The sequence below is a fragment of the Ictalurus punctatus genome, chromosome 8, assembly GCF_001660625.3.
Source record: "Ictalurus punctatus breed USDA103 chromosome 8, Coco_2.0, whole genome shotgun sequence".
NCBI classification, from domain to species: Eukaryota; Metazoa; Chordata; class Actinopteri; order Siluriformes; family Ictaluridae; genus Ictalurus; species Ictalurus punctatus.
Window position 1 is genome coordinate 24,589,565 of NC_030423.2, and position 23,551 is coordinate 24,613,115.

The following is a 23,551-nucleotide window of genomic DNA, read 5'->3' on the forward strand; positions in this document are numbered from 1 at the left end:
ACATATCCGTATTTCTTCTATATAAAGCTTATATTTTTATTAGCAAAGTACCGTATTTATAAAGGTAAATTCTCAAAGTGCAAACCTCTCTTTTTTTTGCCTCTTAAAAGTTATTTTGAGTCTTTTCAGAAAACTTAAAAGTAATAAGAACATTTGACTTGGGGATCAATTGGGACTAATATTAGTGTCTGTGAATGCCTGCCTTTATATATATTTAAAGCCATTTTATTTATTAATTACTGCCCTGGCCTCCTGGCTTGTTGATATCATGTGACTGGGTTCTTACTGGCATAATAATAATATCCATATTTGTATCTATATTAGGATTTGAAACCAATGTGGGCGTGGCCTAAACCAGAAGGGGTTAATTTTTACTTAATTTAATTTAATTTTATTGTATTTTTATGAACCCTACCACAGTGCTCCTGGAAATACTGAAAAAACTAGAAATGTCAGGGCTGTCAGTGTGAAGTCTGGCTCTGGCTGTTTTTCAACCTCAGCTACATCTGTCAAGTTTATAACACCCCCCCCCCCCCACCCCGCCCCTTGCACAATTATTGTTTATAATCATACCTTCCTGTGATATTTTATAACAAATTTAGTCGGTTCTACTTCACAAAATATAAACATACTAGTGGCCTAATTTAATCCACTACAACATTGACCAGGCAGCTGTTAAAGCCAATAAATGCTGTAAATGTTGATTAGATTAGATTAGATTAGATTAGATTAGATTAGATTTGTTGCCATTTGCACAGGTACAAAGCAGTACAGGTACATTGGAATTTTTGTGCATAACTCTTTGAGTCAAATTTTATAAGAATGACAGAATAAACACAACATTACAAAAAAAACGCTATACATACATTCATTTTTAATTTAACAAATAAATGTAAAATAAATGATTATATAAAAACTCTATCTGGCATAGCCAGTAAGATAATTAATAATACAACCCATTCATAGACCATCGAGTGTATGAATTAAGTGTCCCTGTTATGAGTAAGGTGGGAGGTGAAATATTTCCCTCCAGCCTCAATGTCTTTTGCAATCAGTCTGACAGTGGCTGGAAAAAAAAAACTATTATAAACATGTGCCTTAGGAGTGGCGATCCTCATTGGCCTTTGATGGCCTGAGTTATTCTACATGAACAAAGAGTGAGCAGGGTGATTTTGATTACTAAGGATACTCTACGCTTTTCTCCTGAAACGTTGTGTGTATAATATTTACATAGAGGGTAGCCTGGGTGGTATTTCCAAACCATACGGTAATACCACTGGTGAGAATACTTTCAACAAGTCCTCTGTAAGCCTGGGTGAGGGGCTGACGGCTGAGTTCGGACTTCTTCAGCAGCTTGATGAAGTACTGTGCTTTCTTCACTGTGGCCATGGTGTTATCAGCCAGGCTCAGGTTTCCCATCATGTGAAGAAAACTTGTGACTATCAGCCTGCTCCACATCAAACCCTTTAATGATAAGAGGCTGAAGAGATGGAGATTTCCTCCTAAAGTCAATAATGATAATGGTAATGCTGTAAAATGTTACTACGGTAAGGTGTTGAGATACAAGGATCAGCCTGAACAGACTGAATGTGCCCAATTCTACAACTACTCAATGTTCAGTTGGATTAAGATGTTGTGAATGTGAAGGCCCAAGCATATGATTTTCATCATTTTCATACTCATTAAACCATTCTGTGAGCCCTCATGCCCCATGGATGGGGTAGAGTCATCCTGGAAGAGACCACACCCATCCATATAGAAAAGTTTCTTTATAGAATAAAGCTGATCAGTACTTTGTATTGATTTGTAGTGATGCCTTTATTTAAGGAAAAAAAGTGGATACAAACCATGCCAGCAAAACTAAATGCCCCTCACACCATAACAGAGCCACCTCAGAAAAACCACATCCTACTGTTACATTCACTGTTTGTACTACTATTAATCAACAGGTTATTTAATGAACATACTGTATATTTTAATGTTAAATACGTTTCATAAGACTAATACTGTAATTACTATGTTTGATACTTAGGAAGAAATGAATAGTCACAAATCATCCACATGATCCATCAATGCAATATAAGGATAAATTCAAAAAGTAGTGTATGAGTTATGCAGTGCATCATGAGATATGATGCTCAGTAGCCAATGCATTTGACATATATTGCTCAATAGCCATCACGTTTGAGATATAATGCTCAGAAGCCATTGCATTTGAGATATAATGCTCAGAAGCCATTGCATTTGAGATATAATGCTCAGAAGCCATGCGTTTGAGATATAATGCTCAATAGCCATTGCGTTTGAGATATAAAGCTCAGTAGCCATTGCGTTTGAGATATAATGCTCAGAAGCCATTGCATTTGAGATATATTGCTCAATAGCCATTGCGTTTGAGATATATTGCTCAATAGCCATTGTGTTTGAGATATAATGCTCAGAAGCCATTGCACTTGAGATATATTGCTCAGTAGCCATTGCGTTTGAACCACTGGGCCCTAGCCACTACATCATTCGCATAGTCCTTCCCTGTAGTCTTGCTGTCCATGCCCTCATGAGAGCAGACATTTCCCGGGCCAGCGTTGTAGGCTGCGATTCCTCCTGAAACAGGACAAAGCATAACAGGTAACGATTAGCTGAGTAAGGAACAAGACATGACGGAGCATTATGTTACAGGAAGGCAATCAAGGATGTAGTGGTGTGATGCGTCCAGTTACTGTTACCAAGCTGAAGTTGATTATTTTTCAATTTTATTCCTTTTATTCCATAGATTTGTCAATAATTTGTCAATGATTTCATTTTTTTTTTAAATGTATGAAAGAATAACACGTTGTCATTTTTTAAAATCCTCTTAGACCCATGCTGATTGTTGTGGACTGTCTGCGAAAGTTAGTTCCAGTTATCACTTATAACATTTATAAACAGTTGTTCCCTCACCAACCTTTCTTTTTTCGATCTCTCTTAAGGTTAATAAGGCAAAAAGTGTACCTTCTCGTCTATACTTTTAGAGAAAGTTGTCACACTACACTGTTTGACTGTTTAATCAATCAAAATGTCAAGTCTAGTTATTGTAGCATAAGTACATTCACATATCTTTTTACTTCTCTTTAACAAAACAGCAACAGAAATGACACAAATGTGACAGTTTATACCTTTCAAGTGATCTTCCTTGGACCAGTCTGGGAATTTTTCTTGAATTGTTTTAATGAAAGTGATTAAAATATCAGTAGCTTGGATCATGTGTTCCTCGCTGTCCCAGTCTCCTGCTGGACAGTGGTAGCGTTTGTCAACCTAAAGAAAATGGTATCTCACATCATCTGCCATGTACCTCATGTGTTAAAACAACATTTAGTCATTTAAGCTAGAACCATAACAATGTTTGGTGTAAAATGATCAATTTCAGCTCAGACAATTACAGCTTATACAATTACAGAAAGAATGACTAGAACACCACTGTATTGTAATATGGATGTGTCACTTTCACCACACTTAAATGCATCACTAATGTGTTGTTTGAACAAACCTGCATAAGTCCAAAGGCATTGCCCTTGTCTCCCCAGCCACCAACAAGCCCTGATCCACATGATCCAGCCCTCGTCTCTCTGGATATGATTCCTGCGATCACAGCTGGGTCCATCTTTTTAGCTCTGGCAACTTTCATGATGATGGTCTTGTACTGGTTCATCCTCTCCAGATCAACTTCAGCCATTTTATGTGAGGCTTGCACACCTTAACAACAATATGTTAAATGTCAGGTTTAATATTCTGAACATAACAAGAAACAGGTGCAGTGAAAGTTAAGGGTCATACCACTTATGGTGTAGTTGTCCTGGGCAGCCGTTTCCTTAGCTGCTCCAGTCGTGGTGATCTTCATGAGATCTCCAAAAATGCAATCTAATAAAAAAATAATAATAATAATAATAAAAAAAAAAACAACTAACTTTGAGCTTTGTTTAACACGAAAACAGTTCTTGTGCAGGCTGACATGTTTAGGTTGTGAAGTTAAGTATGCAAAATACCCCAAAATTCCAGGTTTGATAGTTTCCTTACTTCTTAAGAGCAATATTTTGAGTTAATACTAATGGTTTCACCTTTCAAAACACCAAAAGAGGATTGTGTGACAAAATTTAGAGCTAGGTCTATGTAATTTTGGCAGTACTAGCCTACTGTGGGAATAAATTTAGGACACAGGAAAATAAGAGTGTAACAAAGTATGTAGTTTAATGAGAATCACTGATATCATATATATATATATATATATATATATATATATATATATATATATATATATATATATATATATATATATATATATCATACACTGTGGAGGGGACAGGACTAGTTGGAGAATAATTAGTGGGGGAAGGGTAACCTGGAGGTGTGGTCGTAGCAAGACTACTGTCCACAGAGGATATGGGAGACAAGTGAGCCTCAGTTTGAGTAGATGCTTGGGCATAAGTCGCCATCGGAATAATACGATAAGCAGGATTATGAGGAAACCCTGGGGGTACAGGTGAAGAGCAGAGCCGTTCTAGCAAAGCAGCAATGTCCACTGCCAATGCTTGAGAAATTGAATAGCTGAGAGAGAGGAGGCCCAGCTGATTGAGGGTGTTGGCCAGCTGGGCAGAGGACAAAAATGATACAATTATACACAATGAAACAGTAGTGGCAATACATATATATACATGTACAAGTATATGCAAATAATGTAAGATACAGGTATCAATACACAGCATGAAAAGAGCACAAAGCTTAAAACATGTATAGACACACAAATTGTTTAAGAGACACCAAAAACGTATAATCAGCTTAGGAATAGAGAGAAAATATGTGTAACAGTAAGCTATAATGAAAAACATGGCTCACCCATAATGGAGAAATGGTAAAATATCCAAAAGAAAAAATTCCAGAGCACGGGTGCGATGAGATCTGCACAGATCGACCGCTGGACGAGGAATGCCCGTGAAGGACATGGAAAAATTTTAAAATACCAGAAAGAAAAACATGAAGATAAGAGGATATCAAATGGCTGAAAATGGGTTTTAAGGGGATTTCAAAATGAGGAGAGCTGATTCTAATGGGATTTCAAAATGAGAAGAATAGAGTTTAAGGGGAATTCAAAAAGACATCATTAAAACATATTGGGATTTTTTTTTTTTTTAAATGAGATAATTGGGCATAGACTGTATAAATAGGGCATTGAGTCTGTGTACAGATTCAGATCACTTTGGGACGTCTCACCATCTCGATCTCACGCTGCTTTCGTGAACAATAAACTGGATTCTAGACTTTCAATTGTGGTTTTGAGTATGATTACTTCTGGGAAAAGGTCATTAGCACCTCTAGTCGTTTTTAGATTCAACACTACCAAAAAAGATATAATCCCTAAACAAATGAAAGGGAGACCGTGGTCATACTTTAGAAAAGTAGCAATATAGAAGCAATATTCATAATAGATACAATTAGATTCGACTTTATTGTCACTGCACAGAGTAAGAGCACTAGTACAACGAAATGCAGTCTGATGCATATGATGCATATTTCTAATCTGAACAAAAAAATAAAACAAAACAGTATATTGCTGTTATTGCAGTAAGACATTAACGCATGCGCAGTACAGACCGCATCGTTAGACGCACTTTCGTTTACACTTTGTAAATATATAACAAACTTGCAAAAGTAATAATTGTAAAAGTTTGTGTGTGTGTGTGTGTGTGTGTGTGTGTGTGTGTGTGTGTGTGTGTGTGTGTGTCGCACATAATTTCAATAGTTTCTCACCAGTATCTTTCCAATTTTCCATGAGTTAAGTCGAAAAAAGTTGATCGATACTGAACTGGACAAAAAAAATCTATTACGTATTCTTCTTCTTTATTATTACTAGTAGTAGCAGTAGTAGTAGTAGTAGTAGTAGTGTAACACAAATATTGTCCGTGTAGACGCAGCAAATAGCAGTGCAGGACAGGTCTTTTCTTTCTCTTTCGAAACACACACACACAGAGAGAGAGAGAGAGAGAGAGAGAGAGAGAGAGAGAGACGCTTCGTGAAGCAGTTTGAAACAGTTCAAAGAGAAACAGTGGATTCCAGATTTTCCTGGTGCCTGAGTGAGTCAGGTGAGTCATTTGAAAATAAAGCAGGAAATAGGGCCTTCTTTATTTTTCCAGCAGCTTTGTGGAAAGCTTTGTTTTCTATTTAACCTATTTTCTATTTAATACTTAACCCCTTCAGTTATAATTGCTTGTCCACGAATGTACAGTTTTTTATTTGTTCAGATTAACCAAAGTTAGAAAATTTGTGGCCAGATGAACAGATGGATCAGATGGATAAATTCATCTGCTCCTCAGTATATGAGACATGATGCCAACATTAGCGAATCAAGATGTGGTAGACTCGTACACAAAAAGACTGAGCTCTGTATTACATATCAGAAGTCTTTTTTCCCCTAAATCATTTCTTTTTGTTTTTCATTTGAATTTGTTGGCAGTTGGAAAAAGATCCAACATTAAAAAAAAATAAAAGTTGTTATCTCAAGAAACAAGTAAATAAATAAATAAAGAACTCTTGGCATTTATGAACTTTCCAAACCAAATTCTATACCAAGTAATATCTTCAGATATAAAAGTGTTAACCTGTTTTGTTTTGCTTATTTCAAAATGTGTTTAGTTCGCAATTTTGAGTTAAAGTTGCATAAATAATTTTTTTTTGTAATCAGTTTCAAAAAAGAAAATACGGACACTATCGTGCAATTTTGAGTTGAAATGAATGAAAGTTTTCAATTATAATGGAGTTTGTACATCTTCGTTGATATTAAACTTAAAGTTAAAGTAAACTTAAACTTATACCGACCTTAAAGAAAAAACATTACGTTAACATAAAGTGCAGTCTTTATTACTGAGAAATTAAATACTTTCTGATGTAGATAATAAAAATGTTTGTTATCTGTACTTTAATTTGTACTGTAAACACAAAATACCTAGTAAAAATGATTTAATCAACAATGTTTCTTTAATTCATGAAATTAAGTTAGTGTCGTTTAAAATGACCTAGTAAAAGCTACTTAATAAAGAATGTTTCTTAACTTATACAATTGAGTTAGTGTCACTTATAGTTAAAATTAACTTTCATTTACAGTGTCAATCTGTTCATCTGCTCCTCAATATATGAAGCATGTCGGTAGAATGATCGAGAACTGACCTTAACTGATTTCGCCGCTTCATACTTTTTTATTATTATTATTACTCTGGTAAGACATTTCTTATTCCCAGAATTTTTGTCATACGCCCAAAAAAAAAACCTTTCCATGACACTGATTTTGAACCTTCATTAATGAAAACACAGTTCTTGTGCAGGCTGACAGATGTGTGCAAAGCTCCAAACTTTCCCTCATTTCGTGTAGCAGCTCTGCCTTTTAACATCAGAATACGCTGCTTTGAGTTATCACTCAAAAATATGCCTTCTTTTCCCCCCAATTAAACCGGCAGCTTGGCTAATCGATATATATATGAATCTGGAAAGATCGAGAGGTGTTTTGAACTCTCCTGTCTTAACATGCACCCTGGAAGCTCCGCCCCCTTAGAGTTCATATTTAATATATTTGATGTGCTACTTGATCTCAAGGTGTACTTCACATGCATCATACCCTTTTCATGTAGGTTATCTTACCTTCTTGTACCATCTCAGTGTAATCATCGGATATGAAAAGTGCAGTAAAACTATACATACACACTGCATTGTTTTGCAGAAATTCTGCGTCTGTATAGTCTTCAGTGCTAAATGTGTATTTTATGCTACGTACCTGCTTGAGAGAATGAATGATGAATGTAACTTTAAGAAGGAGTGAGCAGAAGTTTTGAATTGACGCCACAAAGCTAATCAAAGAGATATCACTTCGTATTAGAACAAAACTACAGAATTAAAAATCTAGTGTGTATCTCTCTTTCCCAGCCCACCCTGCATTATAATTTAAACTGTTTCTCACCAATTGTAGCAGAGGATCCAGCTTCACAGGTTTCCATGACTTTTCCCAAAGTTATAGGCAATAGGTTATAAATTCATTAAATACAACAAACGGGGTTCTTTACTAAACTATCAATACTGACGATAGTGACACGAGCTTACTTTTCTATTATTATTACACAGAGACTGAACATGAAGTCTTTCTGACAGTAATATACAGCCAATTATGATACAAGGTATGGATCTTGTTTTGCCACTTTCTCACCACTCCCTCACACACACTCATGTATATCAGGAAACAGGAAACTGCTGTAGTCTTGTTGTAGTCAGACAATTTAAGAATTCTGGAGCAATTTTACACAAATAAACAAACATATTTGTATAGCTATGGGGCAGCTGTGGCTCAAGTGGTAGCGCGCGTTGTCCACTAATCGTAGGGTTGGCGGTTCGATTCTAGTCCCACGTGACTCCACATGCCGAAGTGTCCTTGGGTAAGACACTGAACCCCAAGTTGCTCCTGATGGCAAGTTAGCGACTTGCATGGCAGCTCTGCTACCATTGGTGTGTGTGTGTGTGTGAATGGGTGAATGAGACACAATGTAAAGTGCTTTGGAAAAAAGCACTATATAAGTGCAGACCATTTATTGACTCTCCTGCCATTTGCCAGAAGGTACAGGAATATTCGTACCTCCGCAACAGTTTCTTCCCATGCTCACCTGGGCTCGTCAAACAACCAACTCAGTATGACTCATACCACTGTACATGCACTAAGCCAGTAAGACTCTTAAGTAAGCTCATTACATAGCTGTATTAGGCTCTTCATATTATGAAACTCGTTTTTGCTGCCAGTATTGCTGCTTTACTTGTGCTGCTACATTACACAATAGCTTACAGTTTACAGTCCATGTCCTGTGAATTTACTGTCCTGTGTAAGGCACACGGTGGCTTAGTGGGTAGCGCATTTGCCTCACCCCTCCAGGGTTGGGGGTTCGATTCCCACCGTGGCCCTGGGTGTGCTGAGTTTGCATGTTCTCCCCGTGCTGTGGGGGTTTCCTCCGGGTACTCAGACATGCATGATTGGCATTTTCCAAGTGTCTGTAGTGTATGAATCACTGCACCCGGGGGCCATCTTCAGTCATCTTGACTCGCCATGGTGGTCACCAGTGAGAGTGAGGCCGATGCTGTGCAAGTCTTCTTCCTGTTCCGTGTCGCACCATGGTCCTGAAGAAACGTCATTTCGTTCCAATGTATACAATATATAGAGAGGAATGACATTAAAAACCCACTTGACTTGAAATCGTAAATAATTTTCAGCTTTGCTTGAAATTTTGCTAAAATTTGCTATTTAAATGCTATGTAAATTTGCTATGTAACAGTAACAAAGTAGTAGAGAACAAAAGACTAGAACTCTCACTCTACAACTCTCACTCTAGAACCCTTAAGGCTTCCCCCACAAGAACAATTGAAGAACCCTTAAGGGTTCTAGATTTTCTTTTAAGAGTATAGAATTACAGTGTATTTAGAGTGTGTTTATTAGAAATGGATCCACACTTGATCCCCTGAAACCCTTCAGGAGGTTTAACTCTTGCTTTGAATATTGAATGGTAAATTCTGAATACTATCACCTCTTCTCCTACTGCCTGGCATTCATCCAAAGCACATGAGCATGTCATACTTTAATTTCATTGTAAAAGCCACACTTAGATTGCTGTATTTCCTCCCGTTCTGTATATCACCTCCTGAAAATGATTCCTCACATCCACATCCACATACTCACTCACACCTAGGGACAATTTAGAGCAGCCAGTCCACCTACCAGCATGTTTTTAACATGTGGGAAGAAACCCATTTACTGTAGATATATGAAGAACTTCAGATCTCAGGAACCCATTACTCTCGAGCTGTGAGGTGAAAACACTCCCAATAATTCTTCTGAGCCAATAATTCTTTCCCTTTCTGTAATAAGCACTGTGATTGATGCTTAGGAACAATTATGTAGTCTTAAAATACCCACTTAACAACACAACACATCAACAATCAATGCAAAATAAAGATTTATTCAGCCAGTGTTGCATGAGTTTGCAGTGCTACAATATAGGAAATATGAATGCTGTTCAGTAGCCGTTGCGTTTGAACCACTGAGCTCTGGCCACTACATCATTGGCATAATCATTTCCCGTGGTCCCAACGTCCATGGCCTCATATGTGCGGACGTTTCTTACTCCAGCGTTGTAGGCTGAGATTCCCCCTGAAACAGTAAACAGGTAAAAGAAGTCAAATAATACGAATAAATTGCAGTGAAGAATATCAGTTAATACCTTTACTGATTACTAAACTCTAAAGAGTGTTTGTGAAAATCCCAGGAGATCAGCAGTTCCTGAAATACTCAAACCAGCTCATCAGGCACCAACAAACATGCCACGTTTAAAGTCACTGTTTCCCCATTCTGATATTTAATGTGAACATTAACTAACACTCTTGACCTGCATGATTTTATGCATTATGCTGCTGATACATGATTGGCTGTTTGGATAACTGCATAAACGAGCAGGTGTACAGGTATTCCTATTAAAGTGGACTGTGAGTGTATGTACAAGCCAGGATGAATAAATGGGGAGAACATCACATTGTGACTTTGTTAAAAGGTCTCAGCATCCATGAACATGCACCCAAGGAGGTATCCTGGTGATTCTCCCTACCAAAGGTTCATATGCGCCGTCTTGATCCCCAGTGATGATGTGTTATAGGTGTGTCAGTGAAGTGGGCTTAAAAATGAGCTCAAACAGAGACCAGATTTAAAGTGTATTTCACTATATTTAATTCCCTAATACAAATGCAAACAACTAGCTGTGTGAATCTACTGTCTGGGTTTAGAAACTAACCAGCGACAGCTATGATGTAAAAATTACTTCCTACCATTCTTTCTATGTTCCTTATGGTCGTTGATTTTAGCTATTGATCTTCCAAGTGCAAAATAATCAGCCATATGGCATTTGTTAACAGTGAATAAGATGTACGGAGTGGGAAAAAAAAATCGACCTTATTTTGATTTACTTTGAAAGAGAAGTAGGGCTTAGCATGCCCTGTATACCTTTAAACTGGTGCTCCTTGGGCCAGTTTGGGAATTTTCGCTGAATTGCTCTTATAGAGTCAATCAGAATCTCAGTCCCTTGTGTGACATGCTCCTCACTGTTCCACGCTCCCCTCGGTGTGTGGTAGCGCTTATCAACCTTGAGAAATGGGCGTTACATATAATTATAAACATTAGATTACTTCATTTCAGAGAATTGACATCAAATAGAGTAGGCACAAGTTAGAACAACATTTAGAATTTGAAAACAGGAACAGTTGCAACAGTTTCAGTTCCAAATGGAACTGTCGAAATTTCGCAATCGCAGAAAGAACAATTAAAACAATAGTAACATACTGTATTTCTCTGACCTTCACTCTTTAAATGATTACTGCAAACAAACCTGCATAAGTTCAAAGCCATTGTCGTGATTTCCCCAGCCATCGACAAGCATTGCTCCAGCCCAGTATTTTTAACATGGAGTAACCCATGTCCACACGTTTCAACAACTCTAACTTCCACTTTTACCTCACATCTCAACCGCATTACAACAGGTTTTAATTTAACCCAACCTGCATGAGTCCGAAGCCGTTCCCGTGGTCTCCCCAGCCATCAACAAGCGCTGCTCCAGCCCTCGACTCTCTGGATATGATAGCTGCGATCACAGCTGCGTCCATCTGCTTAGCTCTGCCAACTTTCATGATGATGTTCTTGTACTGCGCCATCCTCTTCAGATCGTGCTCAGCCAGTTTATATGAAGCTTGCACCCCTTTAACAAGAAATACCTTCAATTCTGGATTCAAGATTCTAGCCACAACCATGACAGATACAGTCAATTTAACAAGACATACCCTTTACAGTGAGCTTGTCTTGGCGAGCTGTTTGCTCAGATGCTCCAGTCGTGTCGATCTTCATGACATCTCCAAAAATGCATGAGAGAGCTGAGGCGTAGAAGATCGCCAGCGCTGCTACAGAGACAGAAACAGGTTTAAGATAAAGAGTCAGTCTATTTCACTAACTCTCTCAATGCTATTGCTTTTTCCCCGTTTGGTTTTAAGAACAGATAAGGCATTTGTTTCTTCCAATCCTTTTGTGGCAGATCACAGATCCAAACGAGCGATTCACCTATGATAAGGAGTTTCATCTTGCTTCAGTGAGAAATAAGTTCTTGTGCAGATCCCTTTGGCAGACAAATCTAAGTGGGTTTCACGAGTTGACACTTCTAAATAAAGGAGGAAGTAAGGACTGGTCACTCTTATTGCAACATCTGGAAATTCCCACTGCGTTTATCAAAAAATCTGGAACTATACCAGGTGCTGCCCATAGAGGAATGGGTTCATATTTTGTGTCTTGGCTAATATAAAGGATATTCCTTTTAAATGCCATATGTTTCATGTAGACATATCATATCAGTGTCCTTGATTCCATTTAACTAAAGCTTGTACTCTAAACAGGAGAAATATTAAAGCACCATAAGAGAATGAGGATCATTGTTTCCAGCTTAAAACGTTTTAATTTTAATTTTCTTGTCATGGCATACCACTTCTTTTTAAAGGACATACAGCCCTCTCTGAAAGTATTGGAACGGCAAGGCCAGTTATTTTTTTTGTTTCTATACACTAAAGACATTTTTGGTTTTAGAGCAAAAGATGAATATGAGACAATAGATCAGAATTTCAGCTTTAATTCCCTGATACTTACATCTAGATGTGTTAAACAACTTAGAACATGGCACCTTGGGTGGCAGACCACCCAGTTTTTAGGTGAACAAAATTGTTGGAACAGGTAGTCTTAAAGTAAATTAAAGTAAATAGGACTTCTTCTTTTTTTTTTTTTTTGCATATCCCTTGATCTTAAACCTAAATGTCTTCAGTGTATAGCAAAAACAATAGAATTCCAATACTTTTGGAGGTGAGCCCATTTGGAGGGGGCTATCCATGAAGAGGAGTCAGGACAGCAAAATTCCTCATTCTCTCTGAGTGGGAGGGATGCAGTTGAACTTTTTTATTAGCTAGAATTTGACTTGTTGCCTAGCCGATTATGTTAGCTACTGAAATCATTTGGTAGTCTAACCCTGCATTAGCAAAGAATGCAGTTTGTGTCTTGTACAGGGGCAAAGATGACGCTTCATTTAATACGAGTCTTAGCACTCCAGCAAATTGAACATTTTTGCTGACGTAGGGCCAGGGGCTCTCATCCTCAAGTTCCACACCGCAGTCTGGTACCTTATGAAAGTTTGAACCCACGTTCAGACTTTCAAGGATAGCTGTAGTGCTAACTACATCGTGTAGCATGAGAAGGTTACCACAGATTACGAATTCTTGATAGTTTATTTTTACATTGATTAACTCAAATGAGTGCTGAACTGAAATGATTGAATGCTAAGCTGAGCACATTCAACTGATTGTAGTGTACAGTATTATTCAATTTCAATAATACTCAAGTAAAGTACACATATGTCAAAATAATACCTAAGTATAGTAACAAAGGATCAAGGATACTCAAGGGTTTTCCACCCCTGCTACTTTTATATATTTGATAGCAGTAGTTACCAAAGATTATTAACAATGATTTATGTTTTGTGAAATGAAAGTGTGCTGCATGCTACAGTATGACACTCTTAGCACATAACTGGAAGTTCTCCTTAGTCATAAAAACAGACAAAGTATCATGAAAGGAATGAGCGTATACTGTTATAGCCTGTGGAGCTGGAGGCTGCTCTGATTGGTGAATCAACTGTATCAAATTCCACTGATGTTGGGGTGGTGCACTGAAACAAGTCTCGTTCATTTAGAGGAAGTATTTAGGTATATATAACAGTTAAAACTGTCCTCACATTCAGTTCTTTTCTCTGTACAGGGAAGTAAGAAGCGCCACCATGGGTGAGTTTATTTTCTGACTCATATTAAGTATTACCATAAACTGTACTAGAAGTAATTGTGTAATAGTACCATTATACAAGTACTAAGTGCCTGATGTTTTGGTTTCACTTCAATTCTTTATAGTGATAGAAATGTTTATCCTCTAGCACCATTCTAAAGTTCTAAAGTGCAAAGCTGGTTGGTACTCTGAGGTATCAGATAATTTTTTTAATGTGTATCCTAGCTGGCATTTTTGGAGACGTCACGAAGATCGACACGACTGGGGCATCGGAAATAACAGCCAAGCAGGATAAACTCACTGTTAAAGGTGCAGAATCATAACTTGCATATTTTTGCTTGTTATTTTTGAAAATTAACTTGCGATATCGAGCAATGATGATTGATTTCTTCTATAGGGGTGGAAGCCTCAAACAAACTGGCTGAGCATGATCTGAAGAAGATGGAGCAGTACAAGAGCATCATCACCAAAGTTGGCAGAGCTAAGAAGATCGACCCAGCTGTGATCGCAGGCATTATATCCAGAGAGTCGAGGGCTGGAGCAGCGCTTGTTGATGGCTGGGGAGACCACGGGAACGGCTTCGGACTCATGCAGGTTGGGTTAAATTAAAACCTGTTGTAATGCGGTTGAGATGTGAGGTAAAAGTGGAAGTTAGAGTTGTTGAAACGTGTGGACATGGGTTACTCCATACTCCAAATACAAGTCAACACAGTGGGGCTTATGAATTCTGATGCTGTAAAACTGAGAAAGGTTAAGCCATTCTAAAAGGCAATAGCCCTTGTTGAAAATATAACTGACTGTGTACATAGTGGATTTTAACCAGTTTTTATGGGGAGTGGTGGCTCAGTGGTTAAGGAAGTTAATTACTGATTGATAGATTGTTAGTTCAAATCAAAGCACTGTGGAATCCTTGAGCATATCGCTTAACTCTCAACTGCTCACTTTTATCCTTTTATCCTGGGGGTAAGGTGGGGCATGAAGTTGGTGGTTCAATTCCCGCCTCCGCCCTGTGCGCACGGTGGTTGCATGTTCTCTCGGTGCTTCAGGGATTTCCTCCAGGTACTCCGGTTTCCTCCCCCAGCCCAAAGACCTGCATTGTAGGCTGATTTTCATGTCTCAAATTGTCTGTAGTGTGTGAGTGTGTGTACGACCTCTGATGGGTTGGCACCCCGTCCAGGAGTCCCCTGGGATAGACTCCAGGCTTCGCTCGACCTTGTGTAGGATACATGAAATGGGTGGATGGATCTAAATATTTGTGATTGAGCACCACCATAGAGAAATAATGTATACATTCGAAATGGTTGGTGGAGTTTATATTATCTTGCTCACTCGTACTGTCTTTAGGTTGACAAGCGCCACCACACTCCAAAAGGAGCCTGGAACAGTGAGGAGCACGTCACCCAAGCCACCGAAATTCTAATAGAATCCATTCAAGCAATTCAAAAGAAATTCCCCAGCTGGTCCAAGGAGCATCAGTTAAAAGGTACAAACTAACACTTTATCAGTATGTTGCTTCAGTTGTCAAACAGAAGGTTGTAAATTCAATCGCAGGGCTATCAGAGGACCACGGTATGGCCCTTGAACTATGCCTCTATATCTTAACAACTTAGATATATTCAGATTTTTCAAATATTCAAATATCACCTTGCATCTTCCAAATGATTAAATGTAGATTGATGTCCTTTACACATACACACAAACAAATGAAAGGAAAATCTGGTGGTTCTGTTATGCTGCAGGAGAACATTTATTTATTTATTTATTTATTTATTTATTTATTTATTTATTTTCGTGCCATGGTTTGAATCCACTTGTTCTCTTAGAGTGAAGCATCACTGCAAAACAATACAAAGTTCCTCTGACTGATCACCTGTATCCTATTCTTTTTTTCTGCTCATAACTTCCTTCCAGTATTATTACAGTGAATTTCCTCACAGTTATTTTATCTTTGTCCTCTGTCTCCTGTTTCAGGAGGAATCTCAGCCTACAACGCTGGCCCAGGAAATGTCCGCACGTATGAGAAAATGGACAGAGGCACCACAGGAGATGATTATGCCAATGATGTGGTGGCCCGGTCTCAGTGGTTTAAACGCAATGGCTACTGAGCAATGTTCTCTCCTTGCCCTCTAGCCCCTCATAACTGCACTGTGTTTGGAACAAGTATTTTTAAAGTATAAATCACAATTGCTAGAAGTTTGTACTTATACTTATAAGGCATACTTAGCAACTTACTGTATGTATCTCTCCGAGCAATGCTGAATTAAACACTGGTGCTATGCAAATGGTACACACCGTTTTGTGAACATTTTTTTAACAGACTGTATTGTGTTTATTATGTTAAAAATATATTTACATTACATTTACATTTATTCGTTTAGAAGACGCTTTTATCCAAAGCGACTTACAAATGAGAAAATACCAGCAAAGTGATATATCAAGCAGAGAACAATACAAGTAGTGCTAACATTCAAGATCCATTAATTGAGTTCCAGAAGAAGCAAAGTGCGCAGAGTAGAGGTGTAAATGCAATATATATATTTTTTTTTATATATATATATATATATATATATATATATATATATATATATATATATATATATATATATATATATATTTTTTTTTTTTTATTTTTTTTTTTTTTTTAAAAATTTATGACTTGGTTAGGTGTTCACGGAAGAGGTGGGTCTTGTAAATATGGGTTTGGTCTCCGCTGGAAACATTTGTGGAAAAAAACTTTCAAAAATAGCAATAACTAATAAGTTCTACTTTAACTGAGTTATAAACTAATTGTAATTAATTATATTGACAATAAAAAAGTTAATACACACCTGCGCATAGAAGGGTTTTCTTAATTTGTAATAATTTCTTTAGAGTAATAGTGAATACATTAACTTTCATTGTGTTAATGTATTCACTATTAGACACACGTGAAAGCATAAAACGTAAAACATGTTTAACAACTATTCAAACTAATTATAATTTACAATTCTAAAAGTATTTTTGATGAAACTTTGGCATGGTCGAGCACCGAGCGCCTCACTGTTTCCTTTTTACTTCTAAATGAAAGCTACTTGTTTGGGGAAACACTTTATTTTAAGTAAAAAATAGTTTGAAGTAAATCCTGCGTATTTTATTGTAGAGATGGCTAGGGGGATTTGCCCATTCAGCCACAAGGCACCGATTTTGAGTGAGGAAGCCTAGGGGTGCAGTTGGCGTTCCCATTCATCACCAACATGTTCATTGGGGTTGAGGTTAGGGTTCTGTGCAGGACCCTCAAGTTATTTTACACCAACCTTGGCAACCCATGATTTCATGGACCCTTCAGGAAGCCCTTCCTGAGAGTGTCTCATAAGATACAGCACATGAAGCGTCATAAGAATTACAGTTGTCATTATGTACTGTGGTCAAATGGGGTTAAAATTAACCTGTGACCAATCACATAGGTTCATAACTAACTAACTAACTTTCTAACTTTCATTTCAACATGGTTAATTGAAAATAATAATAATAAAAAATATATAGTGGTTTTTGACGTAATATATTTTAATATTATGAATTCACTGGTCTTTAATTTCCAATCTGAAAAAAAAATTGTTGGCTTTTGGAATTCATATCTTTGTCACATTTTTTGCTTCCATACAAGTAAAACTTATTTTTGGAACAATACATTACAAAGTTCTTTTTTTTCTCCTTTATTGTATGGAAATTGACGACAAAGCAATGATTCAAATGGTATGTAGGTCTAGTTTTTACAAAGATTCACAGCATATCTCCTGCACCATACATAAAATGCACCATGATGCAGGTCTTTTGAACATTTATGAGTGAAATAACCTTAAACAACAGTCTAGGGGCTTCTAGTACTGACCTTCTTTAAAAGTGCATGATGCCATGATTGCTCTTATATGTCAAATGCGTATTAATGTACTGTTCCCCATACCTTTAATTAACATGCCAACATATTAATAGTATCTCCTATTGGAAATAGGAATGTCATCTTGATCTTAGATGACATTTGCCATGGGTTATCTTCATTGATGCCACATTATGATGCCGTGCAACTGATATTGCCACACTCTTGATGCTTCTCAAAAACTGTAGCTTAATATCCATCTTCACGCGTCCATGAGTTATCTCAAATGAATAAGCTATAAGTTGTAAAGTCGTAAAATACAACAGAAGGATCGACCAATCTCTATACGGTCTTGGACAAAAAAAAAAAAAGTCAATATAGTGGGCTTATACTCTTCTGTAAATATTACCACAAGAATATGTAGTCTTCATTTTGACACAAATTGCAGCAAATAATGATAAAAAATAAGAACAAGTTCTGCCTCTTTTTGTTGGCATTCCCTCACGTATACACACCCATGTCTATCAGGAAACAGCTCTACTCTCACCGACAGTTGAAGAATTAACAATTGGATCAACCATCTGAATAAAAAGTCCATCTAGTGCCAGAGTGAATCAGATAGACAGGTTAGTCATCTGAACGAAAAGCAAACACTGTACTTTCTAAGTCGTGAAGTTTTGTTGTCAACAAACCTGAATATTATTGAATACTTACGGCTTTTTTCAAAGATAATTTTTCATTTCCTCATTTACGAGGTAGAAAGAGCAAAGATATTTTATGTGGCCTACGGAAGATGTCTGAATTGGGATGTGGAGCCTGTTATAGGATCAATAAACAAAATATGGTGTCACACATTGCCGGGACTAAAATTTCTACATGTGCACAAAAAGTGGTTATGAGTGGTAAAATCAGGCAGGGTGTGGATCAGGTGATAAAAGAGAAATCAACTGGGTATATTACAATATCTACAAATTTTGTCTCAGTAAAGCCCTCTGTCACACCTGTACATTAGGCACTGGCACTCTAATGCACTTAACCATTTCCAACTTCTTATAGAATATTTAAAGCATATCATTCCTTGCAAGTGTCCTTCATCTCAATACCAAGCTTTTTCTGCTGTTTATTATGTTATAGAAACTGTGTGTATCATGTTGCCTTCTCGAGAATCATGTAAACTTTTGAACAGGATGATCAGTGTAAATTGTTATTATTTTGTCTTCTGGGAAACATGTAAATATCTTATGTAGCTTCTGACGGGCAGTACTAATTTTTTTTTACACCCCCCTGGATCTTAATGTATCGTGTTGCCTTCTTGAGCATCAGTGAACGTTTGCACCTTTTGTAATAGTCGTGTACGAGTCCCTCAGTCGTCCTCAGTGTGAAAAGATGGATCTCGACATCATATAGCTGTTGTTAAAAGGAAAAGGGTGAAATATGTAGAAGATGCTGGAAAAGTAAAGAATGTGCAGGACCTGGAGGATTTTTCTGAAGAACAGTGGGCAGTTTAACTGCTCAGGACAAACACGGGACTCGTGAAGAACTCTCACAAAACATAAGCACATCCAGGTAACGACACACGGGATTAAGAATCGAGCGTGTGTAAACTTTTGAACTGGTTCATTTGTGTAAATTCGGTTATTATTGTGTCTTGTGGACTATATGTAAACATCTGTTATGTGAAATAGTTTATTCAGGGCGGATTAAATAAACAACTAAACGCAATTTTTATGATTCCTCTTATGATTCTTTTTTAAATTATTAACATTTTGCTGATTCTGCAAGGCGTATGTAAACTTATGACCTCAACTGTACATTAAACACAATGATATTATGGACTGAACAAATGACACTGTTGTCTAGTGAAAATATAATTGAACACACGTGAAAAACTTGAAATAAACTTGCATAAACTTCACATTTTGAGGAGTACGTCTGCTAGAACAGAAACGCGGGCTACAGCAGCAGAAGAAAAGAAGAAAAATTCATGCATGCACAGAACTGCTCAGTGTTCCTTCCAGCCAATGAAGCCATCCCTGCAGCCATCATTGCTTAAAGTCTAAATCACTGCTTAAAGATTAATGTTTACTCTGTAGAACAAAGCATGAATAGAATTTTTTAATATCATATTTAAAAATAAAAATAAGTCAATTTAAAAGTAATTTAATAAACCATGTTCTCAAGTACAATAGCGAGAATACATGTAGCTACTGTTTATCCCTGGCTACTTGTCTGGACAGAAGTAGGTATTTTCCAGTATGAGTCTGTAGCATGTATCATAAGCTGCAAACCCTGCCACAACACATTACTATATCTCAACACACCCAACCATGTTCGCTGTTAAACAGCATAACATTGGTGGAAAATTAGGCGTATGCCAAACGACAAAAGGGTGTGCCATGGGAATGTATCAAAATGTGTCATCACCTACATTATTTAAAGGAACTGCTTATGAAAATGTAAACTACATAGCCTTACCTCATACGAACACTTACAGCTCTTTTCTCTATACAAAGCTCTCAGAAGCACCACCATGGGTGAGTTTATTCTTTAACCGAAACGCAGTCTTCCAAATTATCATTAATAATAATAATTTTCTTCATCTGTTATTATTATATAGCAAAATGTTCTGCAAAGGTAAAGTTATTTCGGTTTTCTTGGATCTCAGTTTAGCTTTTCTATGCCAATCCTAGCAGGCACTTTTGGAGACCTTATGAAGATCAGTACAACCGGGGCATCGAAAGAAACAGCTAGTAGGGATTCACCCACTTTAAAAGGTCAACTTTTACACATTATATTTGAAAGAATAAATACGTACCCAAAGTAATAATGATTGTTTTGTGCATTATTTTGGAAACTTAACTTGAGGTATCATTTTACTTCCATAGGTGTGGAAGCCTCACACAAAATGGCTGAGACTGATCTAAAGAGGGTAGACCAATACAAGGCCATCATCCTGAAAGTCGGGAGAGCTAAGCAGATGGACCCAGCTGTGATCGCAGGTATCATATCCAGAGAGACAAGGGGTGGATTATACCTTACGAAGGAAGGCTTTCAGAAAGTTGGCAAGGGCTTTGGCCTAATGCAGGTTGGTTTAAAGCAATATTTCAGTAATATATTTGAGTTCAACTTTCAACTTATCTGAACGTTGCCTAATAATGTTTTACACACCATAAGCCGTATTCAGAGTTGCCGACTTAAGTGCAAATGTTACATCAATATTATATTGGGGAAAGTTCTTGTATTCAGACTACATCTACAGCAGTGGTTCTCAGAGATCGGAAGGGGGGCGCAAATTGTTTTCAAGAAAAAAAACACAGACAGGGCATCATTTGGGTGTCTTTTATTGCTTTTCAAATGTGCATAAATGAAAAACCCTGCATTCCCGCTCCCTCTGCATTTTATTTTTGTTGGGGAGAGGCGGAGCTTAGCCTGCCTTTTATCTAGCTGTAAGTGCAGACCAGTGTTGCCAACTTAGTGACTTTTCAGACTTTTTTTGGGGGGGGGCTTTGTAACAAAAGGTTGAAACGCTCTGATCTACACAAACTATTTTAGTTGATATTCTGGGCTCAGAAGAAGGGTATGGTGTTTTTTTTTTTCTTTGTTGTTAAATTTAATGAATGTTGTTAAATTTAATTAAATTTTTTATGAAAAACGACTAATATGATGATATCCTGTATGAAAGAGAAGTCGGCAAGCATTTAAAGAACTCTAATAGGAGTATACTGGGAATATATTGTTGCAGGAATAGTCTTAGTTGTACTTATGACATTAATGACTGTGACATTTGGATTCATTTAACAATACAGGTTTCATCCCTCATTAATCGGCAGCTTATCAAATAGCACTTGATTCAGTACATCTCATTGTTTTATTATTTTTATGTTTTACTCAGACTCCACCCTTTGTACATAACTCTTGCCTAACTTAATTCTGGATTATGTCTGAAGTTTTACAATTTCTGTATTAAATTCTCACTGCGTACTTAGGGTTAGGGTCAGGGTTAAACACAGTTCAACAATGCAAGTCAACGGACCTGGCCATGGAATAGCTGAGCAGGCAATTGTCCAATTACTTTTGGCATGTAAAAAAGTGTTGGGACATATTTGAAAAGTGACACATTTATCCACAGTGCCACAGTATACAGTATATTTAAAATGACAATTTACTGTAGCATTAGCTTGTAGGATTATGTTAGCTTGTCCATTTACTTTGCTCCCTAAAAAAAGAGGGAGGGTAACGTAGAGTATAAAACCTGCTGTAATTCATACACTGTTCATCTGATTTGGATGCAAATACGCTTAAATTAAAGTCTGCCGTTTAGGGTCATAATTCATTATTTAATTTCAAGTCTAATACACTGTGATAGACAGCTAAAACAACAATAACGTTTGTCGCTGTCCAAATATTTATGGGCCTGACTGTACATATATTTTTTATAATTCATTTTCTTCAGGTTGACACAGGCTGCCATGAGAAAAGGGGAACATGGAATAGTGAGGAGCATGTCACTCAAGGCACAGAGATTCTAATCGGCTTCATTAAAGAGATTCAGAAGAAATTCCCTACCTGGCCCAAGGAGCACCAGTTTAAAGGTACAAGATCTCCTCATCCTCATCCCACCACACATACACTTAATGTGTTCTGGTATTTTTATTGTGGGATGCCCAGTGTTCCTGGGATAAACACTCCAAAAACTCCACCTTGAACCTGACAAGGATAAAGTGCTTACTCATGATTAATGAATGAATGTTTCTGGTGTTCATTCATACATTCAGGCAGCAGCATGTTGCTTTATTATCTTAATACATGCCAGCATTTTAATGGACTGTGCTAGTAACCACTAGTGCGGTACTATTAGGTCTATGACCAAGACCTCAAACCACCAGCTGCCTTACATTCTATGTCTTCTCTCATGTATGTCTCCTGCTTCAGGAGGAATCTCAGCCTACAACGGAGGTCCAGGAAACGTCCGCACATATGAGCTCATGGACAAGGGCACATCAGGAGATGATTATGCCAATGATGTGGTTGCTCGGGCTCAATGGTTTAAACGCAATGGCTACTAAGCAGTATTTTTATTCCTATCTCACGCTGCATACTTGGCACATTTTTGACTGTATAACTGCATGTGCTGTATTTTTTTCAACTAGAAGCTTATACTTACAAAGTGACAGGGCTACATAGCAATCTTTATATCTTTTGTAACTTAAAAACTTAAACACCTGTGCTGTTTGAACTGTTGATCGGCAATAAGTTGGTAACAATTGGCATTGGGATCGTATACAAAAAAATTTGCACTGTATGTTCAGATGATTTCTGCTGGAAATTAGAATAAGAACTTTTACAAATAAATAACAGGTTATGCTTTTAGTTGTCAAGTCATTCTGTGAAAAAAAAAATCAGTCGTTTTTGCTTAAATTCACTGCACTTTATATGAGTTCAAATCCATTCTAGTTGTAAATTAAAACTACTGTACTTATAATTGAAATTTCAGCAAAAATACCAACACTACCAGTCAAACATTTGGACACTCCTGCTCGTAGAAGGGGTTTCGTCCAACCTAGACACAGTAGATATTACTTACTAGATATTACTGTAGATATTACAATACTACTTGCTGCACCAGCATGCCACCCACCTCATTCGATTTTAAATACATTCCACAAACCCCCTCAGTATTTATTTATTTAAAGAACATAATCAAACTATTCAAATTTTAGGCTCATTACCCATCAAACATACCCCCATTGGGCCAGTGAGATCCCCATATGAGCAGCCCACATTATGGCATTGGG

General features: G+C 37.3%; 3 protein-coding genes across 9 annotated transcripts; 1 reads left to right on the forward strand and 2 right to left on the reverse strand.

Annotated features, from left to right (window-relative positions):
- Positions 1–1,793: 1,793 nt before the first annotated feature.
- On the reverse strand, positions 1,794–8,131 carry LOC108268808 (lysozyme g). Of its 4 annotated transcripts, XM_047157311.2 has the most exons (8): positions 7,976–8,131; positions 7,793–7,865; positions 4,867–4,945; positions 4,373–4,619; positions 3,811–3,894; positions 3,524–3,729; positions 3,153–3,291; positions 1,794–2,601 (listed from the first exon to the last, which is right to left on the reverse strand). In XM_047157311.2, exons 1-8 carry the CDS (start codon positions 8,010–8,012, stop codon positions 2,468–2,470), a joined length of 999 nt encoding a protein of 332 aa, XP_047013267.1. In that variant the 5' UTR covers positions 8,013–8,131; the 3' UTR covers positions 1,794–2,467. The 4 variants fall into 4 exon arrangements, with proteins under 4 accessions (XP_047013267.1, XP_017329511.1, XP_017329510.1 ...); XM_017474022.3 differs by lacking the exons at positions 7,793–7,865; positions 7,976–8,131 and adding an exon at positions 5,779–5,917; XM_017474021.3 differs by lacking the exons at positions 7,793–7,865; positions 7,976–8,131 and adding an exon at positions 5,779–5,923 and having other exon boundaries at positions 4,373–4,945.
- On the forward strand, positions 5,971–23,126 carry lyg (lysozyme g). 3 transcript variants are annotated; one of them, XM_017473297.3, is made up of 6 exons: positions 5,971–6,110; positions 13,883–13,905; positions 14,129–14,212; positions 14,301–14,497; positions 15,248–15,386; positions 15,875–16,190. In XM_017473297.3, exons 2-6 carry the CDS (start codon positions 13,902–13,904, stop codon positions 16,006–16,008), a joined length of 558 nt encoding a protein of 185 aa, XP_017328786.1. In that variant the 5' UTR covers positions 5,971–6,110; positions 13,883–13,901; the 3' UTR covers positions 16,009–16,190.
- On the reverse strand, positions 9,991–12,301 carry LOC108268810 (lysozyme g). 2 transcript variants are annotated; one of them, XM_017474026.3, is made up of 5 exons: positions 12,149–12,301; positions 11,875–11,991; positions 11,596–11,792; positions 11,045–11,183; positions 9,991–10,201 (listed from the first exon to the last, which is right to left on the reverse strand). In XM_017474026.3, exons 1-5 carry the CDS (start codon positions 12,165–12,167, stop codon positions 10,068–10,070), a joined length of 606 nt encoding a protein of 201 aa, XP_017329515.2. In that variant the 5' UTR covers positions 12,168–12,301; the 3' UTR covers positions 9,991–10,067. The 2 variants fall into 2 exon arrangements, with proteins under 2 accessions (XP_017329515.2, XP_017329516.2); XM_017474027.3 differs by having other exon boundaries at positions 11,875–11,988; positions 12,149–12,296.
- Positions 23,127–23,551: the final 425 nt, after the last annotated feature.